At 39.1% G+C, this 23,284-nt stretch overlaps 1 protein-coding gene across 3 annotated transcripts in view; it reads right to left on the minus strand.

Annotated features, from left to right (window-relative positions):
• nlrc5 (NLR family, CARD domain containing 5) overlaps positions 1–23,284 on the minus strand; it is a 50,710-nt gene that overhangs the window by 13,043 nt on the left and 14,383 nt on the right. For 2 of the 3 annotated variants that reach the window (XM_079680318.1, XM_079680317.1), the window contains exons 11-48: positions 22,886–23,117; positions 22,551–22,792; positions 20,267–20,350; positions 19,792–19,875; positions 19,479–19,562; positions 18,777–18,866; positions 18,466–18,516; positions 18,340–18,369; positions 17,282–17,365; positions 16,334–16,417; positions 16,051–16,140; positions 15,222–15,302; positions 14,606–14,689; positions 12,237–12,320; positions 11,495–11,584; positions 11,199–11,246; positions 11,088–11,117; positions 10,405–10,488; positions 10,242–10,325; positions 9,745–9,834; positions 9,589–9,648; positions 8,264–8,347; positions 8,044–8,127; positions 7,417–7,506; positions 7,218–7,283; positions 6,878–6,961; positions 6,134–6,217; positions 5,917–6,003; positions 5,749–5,799; positions 5,154–5,201; positions 4,856–4,939; positions 4,678–4,761; positions 4,508–4,591; positions 4,317–4,391; positions 4,100–4,183; positions 3,560–3,643; positions 2,549–2,647; positions 2,380–2,463 (exon numbers count right to left, since the gene is read on the minus strand). In XM_079680318.1, the coding sequence (XP_079536444.1) occupies positions 2,380–2,463; positions 2,549–2,647; positions 3,560–3,643; positions 4,100–4,183; positions 4,317–4,391; positions 4,508–4,591; positions 4,678–4,761; positions 4,856–4,939; positions 5,154–5,201; positions 5,749–5,799; positions 5,917–6,003; positions 6,134–6,217; positions 6,878–6,961; positions 7,218–7,283; positions 7,417–7,506; positions 8,044–8,127; positions 8,264–8,347; positions 9,589–9,648; positions 9,745–9,834; positions 10,242–10,325; positions 10,405–10,488; positions 11,088–11,117; positions 11,199–11,246; positions 11,495–11,584; positions 12,237–12,320; positions 14,606–14,689; positions 15,222–15,302; positions 16,051–16,140; positions 16,334–16,417; positions 17,282–17,365; positions 18,340–18,369; positions 18,466–18,516; positions 18,777–18,866; positions 19,479–19,562; positions 19,792–19,875; positions 20,267–20,350; positions 22,551–22,792; positions 22,886–23,117 (3,246 nt within the window). The remainder of the gene's footprint in view (positions 1–2,379; positions 2,464–2,548; positions 2,648–3,559; positions 3,644–4,099; positions 4,184–4,316; positions 4,392–4,507; positions 4,592–4,677; positions 4,762–4,855; positions 4,940–5,153; positions 5,202–5,748; positions 5,800–5,916; positions 6,004–6,133; positions 6,218–6,877; positions 6,962–7,217; positions 7,284–7,416; positions 7,507–8,043; positions 8,128–8,263; positions 8,348–9,588; positions 9,649–9,744; positions 9,835–10,241; positions 10,326–10,404; positions 10,489–11,087; positions 11,118–11,198; positions 11,247–11,494; positions 11,585–12,236; positions 12,321–14,605; positions 14,690–15,221; positions 15,303–16,050; positions 16,141–16,333; positions 16,418–17,281; positions 17,366–18,339; positions 18,370–18,465; positions 18,517–18,776; positions 18,867–19,478; positions 19,563–19,791; positions 19,876–20,266; positions 20,351–22,550; positions 22,793–22,885; positions 23,118–23,284) is intronic. The other variant, XM_079680319.1, reaches the window with a different exon arrangement.

A 23,284-nucleotide genomic window follows, 5' to 3' on the forward strand; every position in this document is an offset into this window, starting at 1 on the left:
CCTGTTTTATCCCAATAATTATAAAGGAGTGCCTTGGAAATATTTGTTTACATAAATTGTGACCAAACCGTTTGAGACCCACTGAGATAACCTAGACTAAAGTTAACTGTCTAAACACTCAAGAGTCCTTTACCTCACTGAGCTGTAGTTATCAGCCTCTCTGTCTGACTGGAGAGGACCCTCCCTCCACATTATTGTAGAAACGTCTTCTTCTAATATCCGTTAGAGCAGCTAGCACCAGAATCTAATAACAACAGCGCCGGTACCGGTGCACCCTCCCTCTCTCCCTCATTCGCTCCCAAGCTCACTCGCACTTTGGCTGTGAGCTGCGGGCGCAAGATAAGCCAGTCAAAAAAGGGTGTTACATTTACTTAATTATGAATGTTGTTACATCAAGGCCGAAAATTAGGATGAGCACCAACGGTCAAAAATGTTTTTCTACCAGCGCGGCGCCTCCCCAGATCTGGCGCCCTAGGCGAACATCTATAACGCCAGTGCTACGGGCCGGCCCTTAGTGAGTTGGTAACAGGCATGCGCTTAGGGCCTGCGCTCCAGCCAGTTTCTGTGGGGTGACGCATCTGAGATGAGGCAGATCTCGGCCCAATCCCAAACCACTCCCTCGACCCTACCCCTCCGTGACGGAGTGAATTCCGTCTGTAGCCACACTCGCAGCTCAACGAGGCTCCCTCCTGTCAGAGAGAGGGAGTAAATATAGCGGCAAGCTTTGGGACGGACTCCCCTCTCTCCGGCAGAAACAGGAAATGCCGTAACTGTATGTAACAACGGTTTCAAATCAGCATCTCTTAGACAAAAAATGTAAATTAATAACTCAAATAAAACTCCAAACATATTTCATTTTGTTATTTTTTTGTAAAGCCCTTTTAGTTTCAAACCTGATTTTTATAAGCTTCTTAGTTTTTGCAACAGTCTGTAAATATACACAACTTTATAATAAAATGCACACATTTACCTTTTTCTAGACTAAACACATGTATGATCCTAAATTAAAACATATGAGGTTATCATGAGGTTGTTAACATCGCAGTTTATCAGTGGATGTTTGCTGGAACTACTTGTAAACAGCGTGTTTCCTGACGGACACCCACAGCGTGACTCCGGTCAGGTTGAGACCGGTCTTAAATCAGCACCGCTGCAGACTCGCTGTTTGAGGGCTAGATAGCCCACTCCCCCTCCACACCGCTCCACACTCGTTGGTTTGGAACAGCCCTCAATATGGCGGACCCTCCGCGTGAACGCGCAAACGGAGGGGTAGGGTGTAGGGGGCGGTTTGGGAATGGGCCCTCATCTGTACCTCACCTTACCTCCTGGAGCGCGCTCACAAAATAAGTGCCCGCGCTAAATTAGTGCCCGCGCTCCAGCCAGTTTATGTGGGGTTACGTGAGGCAGAGCTCGTCCCTGCCTCACTTCTCATCGCTCCCATGTAGTTGTAGCGGAGCTCGGCAAATTAGCCGATTTTGACTATAAAAAGCGATTGGAATCATACAGAAATCACATTTACAACACAGATCATTGGAGACATTTTATGATTATTATTATTTAGTTTTTTCCCGTTACATTGGAGTATGACAGGTGAGGCTCTGCCTCCCCTCACTCCACGTTGCTGAGTATTAAATTAAACCGTGTAATACAAATGTCTGTGTATTACTGATAGCCAGCTCCTTTTCTAATTAAAATAAAAAGAACTCTGAGAACTTTATTTGGCCTCCATATTGTTTATGGTTGAATGTGGGCCGCACATTTTTTTTAGATTAGGTTGGGAACCGCTGCCATAGAGTATTCATACACTGCTTTCACAATGAGGAACACCAGCTAATTTGAGTTTTTTTAATTGTTTCTACAAAATAACTATTTGTGAAAACGTACTATTTGTGATTTAATTTGTAAAGAAAAACACAATATTTAAAGGGTTTTAGTTCATTTGAGGCCCAAGCACAACCACTTCCAATGGCTTGGATTAATATTAAAGAGGCCCTAATCTGCTTTTTGGGGTTTCCCTCTCCTGTAGCGTGTTATATAGATTTGTATACATGTAAATGGTCTGCAAAGGCTAACATCCTCTGGTTTCAGACAAAGGGTGAAAAGAGGTTCTGCAACACAGGCAGTATGAGACAAATAAAGAGCTTTTTGAACATTAAAGCATGTAAACATGTAGAGGCAGAAAATCCAAATATGAGCCTAAAAATGAGCAGAATATATCCTTTTAATAGAATGTATTTGCATTTTTATTGCTATTCTGAATGAGTCTTAAACTTTGTGGTTTATTGCACTTAGTGTGAGTCACTTTGGGTAGAAGCATCAGCTGAATCAGATATAATGTCATGTATTGGACCAAATTCGACTTCACCCTATACTGCCTACCTGATCTTCCTGAGCTCCGTCCAGGCTGGAAGAAATCTGCTCAGCTGCTCTACTCCTCTGTCAGCCATCCTCCAGCCATTCAACCTGACAGCAATAACACATCCAACATCACTGATTTATTTCAAAATAAACATTCAAATCACATTTATTTATGTGCTAGCATGCTCACTCTATCTCCTCCATTAGTTTTAGTCCCTCTGTGGCAGCTAGGAGCTGTAGCACTTCGTTTTCTTTTGATGGTCCTGTTGCTATGGCCGTCTTATTGAGCCTGACACACAATATGTACACATGAAAGCTCAACATTACTGCTCAGACAAGCAATCTGGTTGCATTGGTTTGACTGTATTGGGCCGAAGAAACTAGTCTGTAGGGACTTGGCTTGGGAAACAGAGGGTCAGTAGCACAGAGTGAGGACTGGCACTTTGAGGGATCACAGTCCACCTCCTGGACACTGCGTGCAAGTACAGCAGCATAATGTGGTATAATAGCTGCCCACTGCTCATAAAACAAGGATATTTTAAATGCAGAGACCAAGTAATTTTAATCATCCATTTCCATTTAGCACCCCATTGACTTCTAATGGTCCCATTGTTTATTTAGCCTGGCACACTCACAATGCACAAATCAAAGGTCACAACTGCTGCTACAAAATCCTTGCATAGGTTCCAAGCAAGTTCTGGACATCTTTCATGTGTGGAGGATTTGTATCCATGTAAGAATGATGTGTATTTATTAGCTGTATAAACAACACTGAGAGGAGCAGTGTATGCCGATGACTGACCTTCAGCTCATCAGTGAGTAACAATTTACAAGTTAGCACTATGAGAGAATGTGGAATAGCATATTTCTCAGAGGGATAGTTGGAGCAGGCGATCCCCGCCCCCCCCCCCCCCCCCAATTATTTAAAGTGCAGCAACAGCAACTGCAGCAACAGCAACTGCAATGTGAGAGCAGATCTTAAATAGACCGGATTATACGAAGGGTACCTGATATGTGTAAGAAAGTACTTGAGTATGACTTTAGCAGCACATAAAGACGTCTGCTTGGAATAGCTTGGTGGGCTTGACTGTGTAATGAAATACTTAAACCTACATAATGAATAGCTATACACAGGCCGCGCAGTTTTGGATTAGTCTTCTTAATGATTTGAAAAGGTCAGGAGTTCTATCGTGTTTTTTACTTGAGACTTCGGATGGACTTGATATTCCTCAGTGCGTCTGCCAGACACACTCGGCTTTCCTCATTCAGCTGCACGGAGTCCAGACTTGGGGGGCACATATAAACATAGAGAAACAAAAACAGGAAAAAACATATCGACTCACTTTTAGCATAGACAATCAAAAATCTACAGTGGGATTGAGATTAGATTAGATTTTTGAATGCTGCAAAATAAATCAATGGCAAGGAAAACGTTATGATTGATCAGTGAGATCCTCTTTACAAACGAACATTACCTGTAAGATATTTGAGGCCTAGATGCAAATGCCAGTAGTAAAAAGCGTAATGCCTTAGACAAACTAAACCACCCTCACAGCAACTGCCTTTTAACAGTTGTCATAGATAGCTGTGTTAACCAGCTATGCCTCATTGTAGGCATTGAATCAAAGACACATTGACATTGAAAGGAGGAAGTGAAGAAATGCTAAATCTTCCTCATTATAAACCACTTTTTCTTCAGTGTATTCAGACATTTGTGTACACATGATCATTAGTATTATACCAAAGGCCTTCCAGGCGGACACTCTCTCCCAGTGCTTCGAGGAGCTGCAGCCCTCCTGCCGCCGACCACTCACAGTGAGAGAGGCTAGAATTACAAATTACACAATCCCCATGAGTAAGTTCCACATTATGAGCTCTTTATTTATTTGACATGGTGGCGATTGATCAATGAAAATAATGTTCCCTTGTGGAGGAGTGTTATTATGTTCAAAGCTTACTTGAGTGATCTCAAAGTGGGCAAGATTCTGGTCATAACATGGGCTGCTGAGTCACTTATCACATGACCTGATAGACTGGGAGACGGAAGATTACATTTAAATTCATTAACATTACAAAAAGAATGTGCTGGATGTACGCTATCCATTCAGCGCTAGGTTTTTGTTGTGATAAAAATGTGTTTGTTGCTCACTTTAAACACTGAATGGCTTTAGCCTGCAGCAAGGCCTCCGACAGCTTCTCAACCACAGTCACACAAGTCTCTTTGGAACCAATACTGCAGAAGACAAAAGAAGATGGTTGTCATGCTAGAACTTTAAAGCAGGCAAGGGTAAAAGCGTCAAAATGGGAAAAATCTCCCACCTGAGAGAAGTGAGATTTGGCAGCAAGGGCAGGACAGAACAGAGAAACTCAGCCCCCTCTGCACCCAGGCTGTTGTGGGACAAACTGTGAATAATGACAACAAACATGACAAAAATGTCTTCCTTGAACACTGCTATGTGCATGCCATATGTATAACCAGAAAATAGAGAGTACTAACTCCAGCTCTGTCAGTGAAGAACACTTGGTGATTACACTCTCCATAGATGCAAGGTGGTGCCCCTCCACTGCACAGTCCACGAGGCTGGGGGGGGGGGGAAGACGGAGACGGAGATTAGAGATTGACACCTATAACTGCCAGCAAGTTATGTGCTGCACATGTTAATGGTGTTATGTCGCATTTGCACACTTTATTTATATTGTCGGAAGGAAAGCCACAATGAAGTTGTAATTATGGGATTTAAATGCAGTTTTGCTTCACTTTGAGGTATTTACTTTGAGTTTTTAAAAAAAAGTACCTTATTGTCTTTGTGGCCATGGATGGATTCAGATCTGCAGAGTCCTCACTGAAAACACAAACACACATAAACCAAAGATATGTATCATATTTGTATGCGTAACACATAGCTCACAGTTCAAGTTTAACATTTATTCAGATAAAAATACTTAATTCAATATGTCATTTTTTGCATGCCCGCCTCGAAGAACATACAATCTGTCTCCTATTTCAAAGAATAGCCTCAGTGCATAAACCATTATACACCTTACTAGCTTCAAAACTAGTTTACGAACCAACAGATGTCACACTTTGAATATTGAATACAGTATATTAAAGAGCAGGAGGTTGTGTTGATTTCCCGCCCTCTCTGGACAAAGGTTTCAGTGTTTTCAAAAACCAGGGTCCCTTTAGAAAACCTCAGATTTGACTGCAGTACGGCCTTACAGTCTGCCTCCCACACACATTGAGAATAAGTGTGTAGAAATAGCCAATCATTTATCTAACATACTTATGTAGGTCATATGGAGGCATCAGTATGAAATTGAGACTGTTCATTGCCAGTTTAGTTCTTCGTACTGTACTACAAATTTAAATATGCAACTTAAATATTTTACCTGAGTTCAGTGGATTTCATCAAAGACAGGTGTAGCGTAGTGTTGTTAATCCTGCAAAGTAAATGTGTTTAGCAGAAAAATGGCGATGCAGGACATTTTACAATGAGTTTAAACATGTGTTTAATTACAAAAAAATATCTTCCAACACGTGTTGCTTGCTTATCTCACCTGATAGTGTGTGTGTTGCTGCTGAGCTCCAGACAGCGACACAGCAAACCAACAGCATCCTCAGATCTGATCCAATATTCCTCAATACTGACAAGAAAGGGAAGTGAGATACAGCTCAGTATTCCAACCATATTTTCCAGCAGTGCAACATTAATGTTGAAGTGGAAGGCTACAGCTAAATATTTAGTACAGGCTGCATCACTGTGTTCTTTATTACCTGACACTGACTCCTCTTTGACTGCTGTTTAACAGTTTCAAAAAATCTGCTATCCAATCAGAGTCCAGCATATTGTTCTTGAACCTGTGGAGCAAGCACAGAGTAAGAAAATAAACAACAGGACAACCTGAAACAACTAAGGGTTCTTCTGATGCATCTATGTTCAATGTGTCAATATTACATGAAAAAAATTATATTTGTCAGTCTCTTGAGTAAAAAAAAAGATAACTGTGTTCCAACCCTGTGTTAAGTGGCTCCAAAATGGTGGAATGAGCTCCCCATTGAAATCAGGACAGCAAATAGCTTGCACATCTTCCGGCGCAGACTGAAAACTCATCTCTTTCGACTCCACTTCGAGCGATAGAATTATTAACAAAGCACTTATATTCTAATAAAGGACTGGCTTATCTAAAGCCAGTTGAGTAGCACTTGAAATGTTTGGCTCTATGAAACCTGATGTACTTATATGATTCGGTTTTCTTCAAGGTTGTATCTTCCTGGTCGAATGTACTTATTGTAAGTCACTTTGGATAAAAGCGTCAGCTAAATGCAATGTAATGTAATGTAATAATTAATTGAGTAGTTTTAAGAATGTTTCATAACACAAAGCATTTTCCTTAAGGTAACTACAGTTTTGTTTTTAAATACATGTTTTTTTCTTCCTCCAAAGTGAAAGTTCTGGAGAAGCATTTTATATGACAATAGCTAAATTATGAATGTATCTGGCGATGGAGGTGTCCTTACTCCAGTTTGATCGGACTGGAACAGATAGACACGATCTCTGCTAATCTGATCAGATGGTCATGTTCCAAACAGCTCTCTCTGACGCTGGAACAGAGGCAGAATATTGGAGAGAACAAACAAAGAAAGTCAACACGAGGACAACATGATACACTGCCTAATTGAGGCATGCAATTCAAAATGAAACCTTTGAACCACCATGTAAGACAACAAAGAAATGTAACAGTTATTTTACTCTAAAGTCACACATCTGAACTATCCCTATATTTGTGAACAAAAAAAAAAGCCTCTGCATAGTCACACAGTAGAAACTTTTACTCTTAATGTTTGTGTGTTGGCCTACCTCAGCATTTTCACACAGCCTTCACATTGTGTGAACCAGATGAGACACTTCTGCTCTGCTCCCAAACTATCATTAACATGGACAGAGACAGTAATGAATACTTTGTCGATTTTTACAGTTGTTAATGCTATCAGCTGTTATTTCAATTTCTTATTTTGTCTGCTCTTTATTAATAGATTTTTACAATACAGAGACGTACCTGACTTCCCCACCGCTGACGTGGTTACAGTTGCACAGAGCGCTGACCACATCCAACACGCCCTGCTGAGTCAGGCCATTGCCGCTCAAACTGTGGATGAAGACACATTAAAGAGCAGAAAAGTGTTATATTGTATTAAAAAAACATTACCATCATATATATGTAACTATTGTCTACTAGAGTGACTTTGTTGTTTATTCCTATATTGATAATTAAGAGTAAAAGAAAAGCAATAATAAGTATTTCCTTTATTTTAAGTTTTTTGACACTTTTATGTATACTAAAGCAGAACATCTAAGTTGAACAATAAGCTTTACGATCAAATTAACAATATATAAATAAGACAATAGGAGAAAAAACTGGATTCAACATTTGGAAAAGGATACTAAACTACTAAAAAATTATCAGATTATTATAATGATCATGTTATTTTGTAGTATCCTTTGCTACAGCCCTTGATGCATGTCTTACAAAGTATAATAAAGACGATTAAAAAAGTTGACTGGTAACAGGGATAAAATGATTTCCCATATTTTCTATTGAAACCAAGATTGCTTTGTTTTCTTGTATTGGTTACACATTAATATATAAAATGGTAGACATCAATATTTCACAAGCACATCTTACTTCACATAGCTGGTGATTTTAAGCGTTTGTAGGGAATCCAGAAAGCGCTTCACTCCTTCATCTCCCAGTTGGTTACTTGATAAACTGCAGGCAAAATAAAGAATATCTCAGCATCCATACCAATATCAAGTACTGCTACAGGTGTGTGTGCAGTTTATGGTTGTTCACTAACGTATCTGCAACACTGGGTTTGTGTGTGAGTTCTGTTAGTGGAGCATACTTCAGGTTGGACAGGTGGGGACCCCGCTGTAGGATCTCGAGCAGTCTCTCCAACTCATCACCTTTCAGGCTACAATGAGTTAACCTGTGTGAAGACAGACAGACAGACAGACAGACAGACAGACAGACAGACAGACAGACAGACAGACAGACAGACAGACAGACAGACAGACAGACAACATGAGCACTTTAGAAGGATAGTACTAACTGTTTGGACTGACATGGTACCACATTCAGTGTATTGCTGTTATTTATTGAAAGCCACCAGACTCCATTGACAAAAAAGTAATTTAACTGTGAAACATAAGGGAGTTGCACACCTCCCACTGCCTTGATTGGGTAATTGTTTGGTCTTATTGAGTGATTTAGTCAATCAGAACTAATGAAAGTCACACAAAAAACTAACTAACAAACTAATTTACAGGAGGAGGCTGCTGTAGGCCACTAATTCTGAAAGGTAAAATGACTGTTTTTGTCAACTGAGTCTGGTGCCAGTGCATTAAGTAATATATTGACTATGGACATTTACCTTATACAACCCCTCTTCAAAACACCCAAATATAAAAACAGGCTCTGGTTAAAACCAGTTGAGCCCCAAGCCTGTTTCTCAGGCCTCATACTCGAAAAGGACATTCCCAGAGCAATTGACCATATCTTCCCTTCTAAAAGGGTTAAATTAATAAGATTTTTTCTTAAAGCAATGATACACCTGTGGGTTGGATGTAGAAGAGTCAGAATCAATATAGATCTTTTTTATTTTAAAGTAAATTAAAAAAAAACATGACTTATAGTGAAAAACACCCTTGAATGATGGGATAGTAGACTAAAAGCTTTAGGAATCCAAACTATAACATATAATAAGTAGCCTGTATCAAGATTGATGCAAAATAAGTGAAATGTGACCTTTTTAGAGAGGTTTAGAAAAAAAACCCACTTCTGGGGTCATTTGGTTCGATTTTCCATATCTCTGGCCCCCGTCGGTCGATTTTGATGATTGACACCTCTTTTTAACCGTTAGAGCAAAAATCTTAGTGCTTACACTTAAACTGTTATTTCTGAATTAGATCGTTTTTTTAACAACCCTTTTTTCTGTAGAGGAAGTAAAGAAACCGTAACTCAGGATGTATTTGTTGTTTGAGGTGCATTATGACTCAGCAGCTTTAAGACATGTAGAAACCATTATTTTCCACTTTACTCTAATGCATTATTTTCACAAAAAGTGGGCGGGGCAGTACTTTTGAAGTGACGTTAGCATCCTCATACTATATTTTTCTAAAAAAAACCTGCAATAGGAATTGCATTAAAAATAAATTGCTGATGTCTGACCTGCAGCTGGCTTCTTCTGCTTTCACAATGCCAAAACAGATGAAGGATTCACTCTGAGGCCTGAAGAAGAATTCACAGAATTATTTTTTTTAACAATTATTGCAAAACATTTTTATGACTAATTATAAACCATGTGGATACAGATGCAAATGTTACCTGAGCTCCACTGATGTGACCCGCTGACTGACGTTCAAACATCTGACCAACATCACTGCTCCAGATGTGGACATGATGCTGTGGCTCACACTGAAGAAGAAGAGGACAGAGTTGATTCAAATGTAATGAGAAGGTGGTAATTGTTGATAATACAATATGAATATATATATAAAAGACAGCTTTTAACTGGTGACGTTGCTAGTGGCCACAATCAGAAAAAAGCCTTACACCCACTTACCATAGTATTATGTTTTTTTTTTACTTTTGTTAAAATAAAAAACAAAAATTGTTTAATTGACTGTTTGAGTTTCCCTTTTTTCATTTGGTAAAAGCCTTGTTTGAGGGCACCTGGGAACCACAAATGTTGTGGATATGACAAATGCAGACTTGACATTGAGTTTCAGTTGACAAATCTAAACAAACTGAATACAACTAGATACATTTTTACCAACACACACAAAACCATCCACACTAATTCATTTATGTGTGTGCCTTACTTGAGTCTCTGCAGTGACGTCATCTTGGGCAGGCACTTCAGCAGATTCTCTATAGCCTCGTCTGTCAATGAGCTGTGAGACAAGCTGAAACGTTCTATTATTATTTACCTGTTTGGTCAAAATCATAAATTATATTATATGGATGCAGAGTATTATAACTTACTCTAACTCCAAATGAGAGCGACAATACGCTAATTGTCTGCAGAGCGTTGTTACATTGGATGGCAGGAGGCTGCTGTTGTTTATCCTGAATTATGGGTAAACAGGGTTAACATGAATTATTTTGTAGTAACCATGAAACTTCCCCCTGTTAATAACTGACATTAAGACATTTTGTTTGTATTACACATTTTAGGAAACTGCTTAAATATGCAAATAAGGCATTCTCTTATTAAATATTCACTAATTTGCATCTATTTCCAGACCAGGAATCTAAATACCGGATGAAGGCAGATTCAGGATTCAGTTTATATTTTGTTTTAATAGTAGAAAAGGGTTATTTGAACAGAACATGAACGCAGCAATAGCAAGTGAACACAGCAGTGCAGCAGCAGCATAGCGAGGTAGAGGCAGGAAGACCTGGCAGCTTAAATAGAGCGCCATGTTTAGGAGAATGTGTGTGGTTGGTTGTAAGAGGGACGAGGCGCGTCACGTGTTAATGTATCATTGGTGCTCGAGTTGACTGCCTGAACTAGCTCGCAGGCTTCGCCCCATTTGTGTTCCCTCCCGAAGTGGATGATTTCCTTACATTTCAATTTCCAAGTAATGGCTTATATTGGATTGTTTGTGAATTAAGAAAATAACATTTGTGTTTTCCCTAAAATCTTCTCTATGGGCTTACTGTACCTGAACGTCTTTAGGTGCTGTTTGTCTTTCCTAAAAGGAAAAAAACAACATATAATTAGCTGACAAATACAAATGCAGAGACTGTTATGTTTTATGTTGTGTTAGTGTTACCTTTTGTCAGGGCAGAACTTCAGGATCACCTGCTCTCTGTCTCCGCCACTTTAAAACCAAAATGACATTTTCCTATTAACAATCCGCACACCAGTTTATAGTCTCCATTGTCTGCCCAATCAAATAATTTTGAAGCAACTGTGTATGGCACAAATATTAGTATTGTATAAACAGTAATGACTATAAACGATTAAGCATCTCTGTCAGCTGTTGCATTTCTAACTCTTAGCGCGCTACGCTGGGGAAACAGGTGCTCACTCTGTAGCTGCTCAAATGAAATGTTCTCCAAACAGTACCTGATGTGTATTTGTGTTAAATTGTTATGAGAGCACAAAGCACCAGCCAGCAGTGCCACTCCTTCCCTGCCAATCCCATTGTTACTGGCGCTGTAAAACACAAACAGGAACAATGAGCCAAGGGGGGGGGGGGACATCATTCAGCTCTAAAATAAGCCATTCATAACGGATAATGCCCTCGGGTAAACGTGGTAGCTGCCAGCGCTGGCACACTTAGTCTGAAACCTGTTTGGTGAGAAAGTAACTGGCCCGCCTGCCAAACCACCAAGATTAGATCAGCACAGCGTGACAAAGCACAGAGCCTCATCTTTCATTACCGTTTAAAACAAGGTACCTCCTTTGTATCAAATGCAAATTAGCCAAACTGTTAAATTCATGACCTCTGTAATTGTTATTTACCTTTTTTTTGTTCATAGCACATCCATCTGTTTGCAATCCAAATATTTACATATTATTACAATAAGCAGTATTTTATTCGATTGGACAGTTTGCATTCCGTTGTATAATGTTCTATTTTACATGTACACAGTCTATTTATTTCTGCTTTTTTACCTTCACCATTGGACTGATTTCTGAATAGATTTTAATTGCTAACAACAACACTAGAGCTATTGTGCATATACCAAATAAAGCCTTTAAATATTTGAATCTGAATCTTTAAAGGTTTGGTATAGAGATCATGGGGACTGTTGGTAAAGTAAAGTTTTTTTATTGTTATGTATCTTTTGTGTGTGAGTCTTACTTCACTTCCTGGATGCTACCAAGACGAGGCAGGACCTCCAACAGCTTCTTCAGACCCTTTTTTCCTAAACAGTTGCTGGACAGACTGATAAGACAAAAATGTGGGAATGAACACTAGTCAGAGAAAATGAAGTATAGTCATGTCAACGAAAAATAAATAAAAATAACAATTAAAGTAGGGAAACATTGGGGGTTGAATGAGGTATTTATCCATTGACAGTTTGTATATATTTATTTATTATATATTTTGAATATTTCCACTGCCTCTTGCAACAGTGAACTGTTGCCATTATATCCTACTATCATTAAGTTAATCCCAACAGACTCCAGTGACAAAAACAGACATTTTAACCCTCTCAAGGTGCTGTTCAAACGTTGCCTCAATCTGATAATACTTTTGTTGGTTGGCATTTTCCTGAAAATATGTTTTGCTGCTGCCCCTGTCAACATCAACACATTGCCTAGCTGCCATGCTGTTACTTTTAAGTAATTCATTGAATATGGATAAGTACCTGATAAAACCCCACTTAAAAACAAGCCAAACCAACCCTTTGAATAAACCAAGAAAACTAGGATCTTGAGCCATGCAAAAATATCCTAATAATAGCATTGTACATTTTTAAGCAAATGTCAAACATGTAGACCAGAGGCCTGTACTACGAAGCTAGTTCAACCTAACCTGGATATGTTTGAGTTAGCCGGTTGGCCTAACCCAAAACATACGATCAAGTGGATCGCTCAAGCCAGCCGTGCCCTATCTAGTTAGGTGCGCGTTCACATGAAAGTTGTGGTATTTTGAGCATTCGACCAATCACAAACACGGAGAAGCGTACTGACAGCGCAGCGTCATACATCCTGAATGAAAAGTCAACTATAATATTTGACATATGAAGAAGTTAAACTTTAAACATCCATGACTTAAACACTTTATCCAGGATAAAAGCCACATAGCTGCACCTGCAAGGTGAATACAGCTGGTAAAAGAAAAAGTGTTTGTATGCGTACATTAACAGGTTTATGATATCACTGCCCCATCTAAGACACGAGTTGATCTGACTTTAATTACATTTGACTCGAGTGTTTCGTCAACTTAATGTGTTGCTTAAAATAATACTTCTGCATACAGCAGGCCTATGTGAGACTGTGAGTGTTGCACGGCCAGATACGGCTCGGCTGACTCAGATAAGGAAATATATGATACATTATGATGTGATATGATGTGATATGAATGATAATGGGACACATCGACGTCTGCACTCACAGTGCCGCGGACTGTAGGCAACGTAATGTTACTTTGATCCGGTTACTTATGTTGTGGCAGATATTTAATTAAGCTTTCTTAACATAATAGTATAATAATAGTTATAATAGTCCGATTGCTCTGAAGATGGGAAGTGATATTCTATTCATTTTCACGTTCACACAGTCGGTGATTTTGGCCGGCCGTCTTTCCTTCAACGGCAGTTTAAACTGTATTTCCTCCGCACACTGAGCTCTGATTGGTCAGCAGGCGTGGTGCTTTCACTGTGTTGATCTCTTATCCTGGAACCTATCCTGCTTCGGAGCACAGACTAGGTTCCAGAATAAGTCACCATGGAGATCTAGCCCGCTAAAAAGTGAACCAGCTTCGTACCGGAAATCCCAGAAGTTATCTTGCTAAACCAAAATCCTGCTTCGTAGTATACCCCCCTGCTCCAGGGCAGGTTAGCCGCACAGCATAAGTTACCATGGAGATCTAGCCTGCTAAAAAGAGAACCAGTTTCGTAGGACCGGAAACCCAGAGTTTTCCCTGAAGTTAGCCGGCTAAGCGAAAATCCTGCTTCGAAGTATACCCCCCTGGGGTGTCAAACTCAATTTAATCGTGGGCCACATCAGCATTAGGGCTGCACTCAAAGGGCCGGTTGTAACTTTAAGACTATATAAAAATACATATATACATATATAAATATATATATAAAATAATGTATTATATTACATTATTACCTCTGCATTGGATTACATTTTGAAAAAAAAGTTACATTTAAAAGAAAAAGTCAAATACTGAGAAAAGGGCACATTTTAAGAAAAAAGGCATATTTAGAAGAAAGAAAGTCAAAATCGGAGAAAAAAAATTCTAATTTGAGATGCATTGTGGGCAACGTGTTTCTTTAAATCACACATGTAACCGTATAATAAACATATAATATTCTTTGCAAGCTCTTTTGGGGCCACAGAAAATGTCACCGGCCGGATTTGGTCCCTGGGCCTTGAGTTTGACACACCTGATGTAGACTTTACCACTTCTTCTGCAACATGTATATTGGCTGTTAACAATCATCCAGCTTAAGCATGCAAGTACAAAACAAACTAAGTGATTTTTAATGGTCTTACTCAAGTGAAGTTAGATCAGACGACACCCCCAAACTTCTCCACACTTTTTCCAGATGAGACGGCAGCAGATCACAGCAGCTGAGACTGACAGAAGGGACCGTTTTAGAATCAACTTCTTTTATTATTATTATAATTATTATTATTATTATTATATATATATATTATAATAATGTTTTGTCATTTCTTTATGATGTGTACTGTAAGTATAGCCTATTTTTGTTGTAGGTACTTTTTTGGTTTTGCAAATACTTTTGGTATCCACTGTCACGATCTGTTTATTTTCTGTGTTATTGTCGAAGTGTTCACTCTTGTCTCTTTCATTTCCATATACTGTCATTTCAGATCAAGCCCCTCCCTCCTGCCCTGCATTAACCCTCCAACCATTTTGTGAACTCCTCCAACCACAATCTACAGTATTGCCACACTGCCCCCTCACATAATATACTACCTCAGTCAAACCCATTCCTCACAAGAATGGATGGAGTTATAATCACTGCCTACTTTTAAGACTTCTGCTACTCTGTCTCATCCCTAAACCTAAATGTTCCTTAGCTTCCTTGCCTGTCTGGAATTGACATATTTGTTTGTGACTACGAAATAGTAACTTAATACACACCAGAGGATTTTAGACTTTTCCTTCGCAGCTTTTTCTCTCCCTCCAGAAAAAACAATGGACACCTGGACAGGACTCTGTAGCCTGAAACATAAAAAGTACAGTTCCATAGTGGTGATTACACTCTTATTTAGGAATTAAAATAAGTATTAAGAATATGTGATCGCTATCAATGTGTCATAACAAAACAGTATCCAGTTAAATAATGAAACTAAAGGCCTATAAGTACAATTTAAATTATGCTTTTTGTTAAAAACATTAATAAATGTTGCAGAGGAATATCATGACCGTCAAGCCTGATAATAGACGGTGCATATTGCAATTAAAGGTCAAATTAAAAATAATAATAATAACTGCAGTGCCAGGGAAGTGGGTAATATTCAGAGAAAGCATATCAGATGTTTACAAGACATACAAACTTGCATATTCTCATATATTTATGAAAAATGTAGTTCAATTTTCTCTAAAATAATAAACTAGAGTAATGAGGTTGATCCAACCCTTCAAAGTGAAGTACAATAAATACAACTATATTTTAGCTTTTTTAATTCTTGTAAATTTGTGAATTAAATCAAAGATCATTTTTGAGTTTTGCTCGCTAATTTATGACTTTATGTTCTTAAGAAAATAAACAGTTAAAACTGAGTTTTTCTCATAAATCTAACAAATTCTGAGTTTTTTTATCCAAACAGTATCGCATTCCCCCAGTCCCGTATTTTTTACATTTATTTCTACCTTGATACAATTGTGCATAATGATTGTATACATGTAGAGTATATTCAAATGTGTGCAGTTAGTGTATATAACGCACACTACCAAAGAGTGTCTGTACCTGATAGAAAGCTCCACCACAGCAGGACAGTCAGACAGCAGAGCAGTCAGAACCACTAAACCCTCGACTGAAGAGCAGCAGTCATTGGCACTGAGAACAAACATTAAAAAAGATGCTGTTTCACTCTTATCTCTGCTGAGCACTGTTTCTGTATTTGCCTATCCATAAACACTACAAATCAGAAGTGTGCATTAAAGGTGTTGAAGTTAATTTTTTTGAAAGCTATGTAAAATACAGTATAGCAATGAGGCATATCAGTAAAGCCAATATAATCCAGTCTTACATGATCTTTTTGGTGACTTTGAACTTTGGAACAAACTTAGTCAGCATCCTCAGAGTTTCAACATCCAAATGGCCTCCAGATATACTAGGATGCACACACACACACACACACACACACACACACACACACACACACACACACACACACACACACACACACACACACACACACACACACACACACACACACACACACACACACACACACACACACACACACACACACACACACACACACACACACACACACACACACACACACACACACACACTCACATTAAATACTGGCAATTTTTTGTAGATTTAAAGAGTATGTATTTAATTCAATGAAATGATAACTCGCTGTTGTTATAGTGCATTGCTGCATTGGTGCAGGAATGAGTCCTAAACTGGAAATAAGTCATCATAACAACAATTCCAGTTCCCTTGTCTCAAAATCAATGTTTTTTTTAACATGTTTTTGGTTAGATGCCTGAAATAAAGTCTTTGAATAGTACAAGCTCAAATGTTTTCACATTGACATAAAATATGTCACTAAATACTCAACTGGTGAATGTCCAAATGTTTGTATGTGTCCGTCATTTAGCTTAACATTGGTGATTAGCAACCCTGCGTCCATGCTGTAGTGCCGTCAAAGCGTATAACGTTAGCTTTTTACTTCTGCCAATTGCATTTATGCTTCAAAAATCATAAAGTGGTGTTATTTTGTTTACTTATCCTGCAATGCAACAAAGTATTAAAAAAATGTCTTTGCCACAGATTTTATTTTCTGCAAAATCAGATGAAAACAATTATTTTGCTCTCCATGAAGGGAGCCGTTCCAATAAATAAACAGGTGGCCAACAATAATACGTCCTTACTGCACAACTCTATTATTCTGTTCTGTGTTTGCTACTATCACTGGTTTAGGGTATCCTAAATCTAGAGAGGTGTATATAGGCTTACTTACTCCAGGACAGACAAGGCAGGGCAACGTGCCAATGAATTTGCAAGTTTTTGCATCTTAGTCTTGCACCATTTCTGGTTCAACAAGCTGGAGAACAAGAGAAAAACGTATCAAAAATAAAGATAGCCAAAGAACATCTAAGGCCCCGGCCCCACGAGGATGAAAACGGTCGTTTGCGTTACTGTTTAGTTTCACATAGACCGTTGGGCCACACTAGGACGGGATCCCAAGGTGGATAGAACGGCATACGCAATGCTCTTGGGGGTCCAAGGGCTCCCTCTCTTCTGACAGCGTCAGTGTCTGTCTCATGCAGCAGCTGATCCAGTAATGAGTGACCCGGCCGACAGTAAAAATAAACATATTTATAACTAGTTTAGGTAGTTTGAGAGGTAATTAAAATAGCTAAGGGTGATGATCTGACTTGAAGTGTGTGTTTTGCTCCGTTCATCGCTGCATCACAGTGGGAGGAGCTGCAGGTGAGCAGTGCTGCGTGTCTCCGTCCTGTCAGATTAGACTTCACCCGCGTTTATGTCCATATCGAGAGAAAGATAAATAATCTGAATTCAGTGTGCAGTTTACTTTGACGCGGGGGTGAGCAGCAGAGGTGGGGAAAGGTGGGGCTATTGCGTCATCATTATCACAAAATGATCGTATAGGGCACACACGGAGCCGTTGGACCCCCCAGAGCGTTGCGTATGCCATGCTATCCACCTTGGGACCCGTTATCGTTACCGCAGTTGTTTACTGTCATATTCGGTCATCCTAGTGTGGCAGAACGGTCTACAGTATATGACACTAAACAGTAACGCAAACGACCGTTATCGTCCTCGTGGGGCCGGGGCCTAAATTGAATCAAATTCAAATCTACACCACAATAATTTAAACTTTTTTCCCAGCTGCTTAACGGTTTTATAGGTTGTTTCTGATCAAGATTGTAAAAAATTACAATCAGGTTATAGCACCTCATTCAAATGGGGGGAGCAAAGGTCTTCAAGGAAGCTGGCTATGCTAGTAAAAATCTGGAAAGGAGTGAGTATTTGATAAGAGCGTTATTGTCCTACCTGATTGTCGGTTCAGACTTAGTTTTATGGCTGTGGATGGTAATACATCAAAAAGACAGACATTAATACTGTATGTGCGGCTCTCATTTTATGTTATTCATAGACACTTCCAACCATTAAACTCACCTGTTCAAATCTGAGGTTTGGGAGAAAGTTACTGTCAATTCCTTCATCCCACTGCAAAGAAAGACAATTTTTCGTTATGATGTCTTTTTATTTCACTTCCTTGAGGTCTATAAAGTAAATTGGTAAGACTCAATACTGTATGTGACTGAGAAGACACTAATTAACTGGGGCATGAGGGGAGGAGTCAATAAATTCCAGGCAAATATTGAAATTGTTGAGTGGGACATGTCAATGTGTGTGGAGGTACTGTATGGTCTTTATGTTAAATATTGCAGTTGGCACTGTGTGTGTGTGCATGGTTGCGGCCGTACTCTGCGTTAAAGTTCTGGAAGTTCAAACATGAAGACATTTTGCTGATGAGATAGTCCACTGCTTCCAGAGAGCTGTTGTTTCGACCCAGCCTGCAAAGGTGCACGCACGCACGCACGCACGCACGCACGCACGCACACACACACACACACACACACACACACACACACACACACACACACACACACACACACACACATACACACACACACACACACACACACACACACACACACAAACACACACACGCACACACACATAATAGTATGATGGGAAGACAATACTAGCGCATGCACAAAAATGTAATAAATGCATAAAATAAAATATTTACATTAAATAAATATCAGTATCCCTTCCAAAATTACAAATTAAAATGTCGACCGTGGCATGCAGAACGTATTTATTATTTTATATAATACCAATCTTCGTCAGAGCTAATTTCGTCCCATTTCATTTTTTGTTATGATACCTTAAAATGGTTTGTGGTAAAATAAATCAAAAACTAATTTGTTTCCCAATTTATTTTTTAGAGACCGTCAATTCATATAACTCCTTGATCATGCTAATAACTTTAATTATTATCTGTGAACCTTTTTCCTCAGGAAACAGGTACAATTTTAAATCCTCTATTTAATTCAAGAAATCAATTGTTTTGTGTATTGTTTAGAAAAAGTTTCCAAATGTTACATCCAGTTTGTACTTACTTTACAGAGATCAGTCTTAGTGGTTTATGAAATATATCAGCTACATGTTTGATCCCTTCGTCTTTAAGATTGTTGTCGCTCAGACTGCAAAAACAAAAAAATAATTGTGATGTTTAGATCTACACCCCAAAATCTTTCACTATTACATCAGATATTAAGAGTCAGCTATCTTATCCAGTCAGACACAAAGCAATCTGTTCACACATTTCCATAAAACTGAGGACAAACACAGAAGCTTCTGGAAGACATGTTATTTAATGTAGCAATACATGTATTTTTTGCAAATATTTCTACTATATATAAATATATATACTTGATTTCAGTGATGTCTGGACAGTCTTGGAGAGCAGAGACCAAACTAGCCGCTCCTGTGGCAGTCAGACTGGCACAACAAAACCTGCAGAAGACAACATTTGCCAATCAGTCGATACAGAAATATAAAATGGCTTCAAAGAGATTACTACAAAATGAGCAAACAACCACAAAAAGAGAGTAAAAGACCACAAAGATACAGAAAAGGACACTAAATACTTACAAAGAAGCACAAAAAGGGGCAAAACAATACAAAGAGCAACCAGAAATACACACAAACAGCATTTCTGCAAATGCGACTAAAATGAGACACCATATAAACACCACAGAAATATATGACACGCAAAGAGAAGCAAAACAACAACCAAAAACAGAGGCATTACAAAGGCAGAGTCTGGCTCCTAAGAACAAAAACGAGGTGCCCAATGTTTCACAATCCATCCATAGTAAGAAGTAAGTAAATATGTAAATCTTACTCCAGTTTTCTCAGGGTTGTGAAATTTGGCAGAATGGAGGACAACTTCTCAGCAAACTTGTCTCCATACTTGCGGCTGCGGAAACTGAAGACACACAAAAGTAAAGTGAAAGGTTAATGAAACATGCCCCCATGTATGGAAACTGAGACGCTACGAAATATGTGCATCATTTATTAAGTACACAAAAGGATATATTTGTAACACTTCTAGTGTTTATATAAATAGTTATTTTTTGTATCTTATATTTGACATTTTATTTTAACTTCTTATGTTTGTATACATATTTGTATTGTTTATATTTATTTAACTTTATTTATTATTATTGATATTCATTATTATTCATTAAGTATTCATTATTATTAATTAATTATTAATTATTAATTATTGTTATTAATTATTATTAATTATTATTGTGGTTTTTACTGTTGTTGTTATTGTTGTTATAACTATTATATACACATTTTATTGGACATTTCATTCTAACTTCTTGTTTTTATATAAATATCTTTATTTTATCTTTTTATTGCACATTATTTTACTTATTTTGTTTGTATCAATATTTGAGATACTTTTTTATTTACATATCTGTTAATTTGGACCTTTTATGTGTGTTTACACAACAAGCCTAGTCTAACTCCATGGGAGGTCTTTGCGACCCTGATAGTGGGACACATGGCACAGAGGCTGCTGGTATTTCCTGGCTTGTTATTGTTATTATCCATGTTCGCCTTCACGTGGAGCCTTCCCTCAGCACGGTCACACAGTCTAGTGTGCTTGAATCCATGTTTTCACTTTTACCTGATAAACTTCAGCTTTTCAATCCGTGCCCTTGCCGGATTCGATTAAGACTTTATGTTTTATATTTAAAAGTGTCAGCTGTTGTGTTTTTCTTGAACCCAAGTGACTGTACTTGTTACGGAGGGACTGAGCCCACCACAGAAACACAACAGGAAACAAAGAGCTTCTGTCAGATTTACAGTTTGTGGGACAGCTGGTCAATGAGCTGAGGAATGTGGAATGCAAAACAGCCGCTCCTTCCAAAGTGAAATTCTCTGTTGCTGTTAAATCACCCTCTATACGTCCAGTGGCTAAACCATGTTTACAGACTCTTTACTAGTCTATGCTAATCACATGCAGTTTGGTGCATTAATCAGAGTTTCCGCAATCAGAATAAATGTGTTATTTTTGCCTAGCCTAAAAATCTTGTATTTGATTATTTCTGCATACTGGGGTGCCTCAAGTTGTGGAATTGAATAAATTGGCTATTACCGGAGACTCTTGTGGATTCATGGGCCCACTTTTATTCATGTGGGATCATTGTAGTCCCTATAGTAGCCATGTCATTGTAGTGAGAACATTATCTAAAACTTGACCTAGCGTATATGATACGTTGTTTCTGAGAAGTTTACAAAACAGAACTGCTTGTCACCTATTTCCTGAGTATGTTTCCCCTGTTAGTCTATTTGCCTAGCCTAGTTGACTAATCAACTGAATTGACGACTATTGGTAGACAAGAAAAATCTTTAGTCGAGGGCAGCCCTACAGAAAACCTTGGGGTACTCCACATTTCAAGGTTCACAGTGCTTGCAACTAGATCATAGCTGCTTTCACACCAAGTAATTTGCCGTACTTAGTGCCAGCACTTAGTACCCCCATGGAACTAAGTACAGATTGCGTTCACACCGGAATAAGTTCCCTGCGGGAAGATTACGCAAATGAAGCCGCTGACGTCACTTTTTCTTCTTCTGCTTTGGGTTTACTGGCAGGCTGCAAACCACTTCACGGCGTATACTGCCACCCGAAATTCCCGGCCGGAAGTCCCCGGAGTTGGGGACTGGCTTCAGTAGAAGCTGCTGGGACTCCCAGCAGCTTCTACTGAAGCCTTCCGCGTAAATCGCCAGAACGCCGACACCTCCTCATCACTCCACCGCTCCCATGTTTTTTTTTGTGTTGCCATAAGTTATACTCTCTCCGTTGGTGCACGGGGCTAATGCTAATAATGCTACTGTCAGCAAATGCAATGGCGGCTTCGGAACATTTTTCAGAGTTTTACGGGGCGTGGTTTGCAATTTGCCCAACCAATCGAAATTGGTACTTTTTTCTCCCCAGGATAGTACCACCTCTCTAGCAGGCACTACAAATGGGGGTAAAACTTCTCGGAAATAAGTACTCTTTTTGGTGTGAATGCAAAATTCCAGGCACTATCGGAACTAAACGGGAAAAGTACGGGGAAAAGTACTCCGGTGTGAACGCACCTCATGTGTGATTGTTTGTGTGGATTTACCTGAGGGAGTGAATGTACCGACACCTTGGCAGGACATCGAAACACTCCAACTCCATTGAGCAAGCTCCAAAGTCCAATCCAATGCCATTATCCTCTGCTGAGCTAACTACAAAAGCTAAAGCATCAATATCCGTAGGTAATAGCCGGATGTTGCGCAGCTCCAGGGTGGATCTCCCATCCACAGCCTGCTTAGCCAGTTGGTGGTCCTGACTCTCTTGGACACAGTGGCAAAGGTCCAATATCTGGGAAGATGTCAGAAGGAAGCATCAGTTAACAAAGAATGGGTAATAATGACTATATCAATTTGTCGGATCTCACTTAAGTCCATACTCTACCTTTGGTCCAGTCAGGGTGTTGCTTTGACAAAAGTTTTTTAGCAGTTTCAGAACGAGTTTTTGACGCTTTTGGACCCAACTCTGGCCTCCTGATCCACCAGAGGTCCTGGCAACTTCAACTAAGGCTTCAGTGCAGCACGGGGAAGCCAGACCACATACATACTGGTGCAGGGAGTCAGTAAAGACTGTCCTCTGGTCTGTTTTTGTCGTCCAACGAGTTTTAAGACTGAATCTGAGAAACCAATACACAAAAGAAATGCGAATGTAGGATGTAATCGCATTAAGATACACCCAGGCTATGTTGGGGAAAGTCTCCAGTGATTGAAAGTGCTTAAGGAAGGAAACAAACATAATAGAGACAAACAAAATATATATATATATATCAATGATAGTATGATT

Source organism: Notothenia rossii (genome assembly GCF_949606895.1).
Source record: "Notothenia rossii genome assembly, chromosome: 5".
NCBI lineage: Eukaryota > Metazoa > Chordata > Actinopteri > Perciformes > Nototheniidae > Notothenia > Notothenia rossii.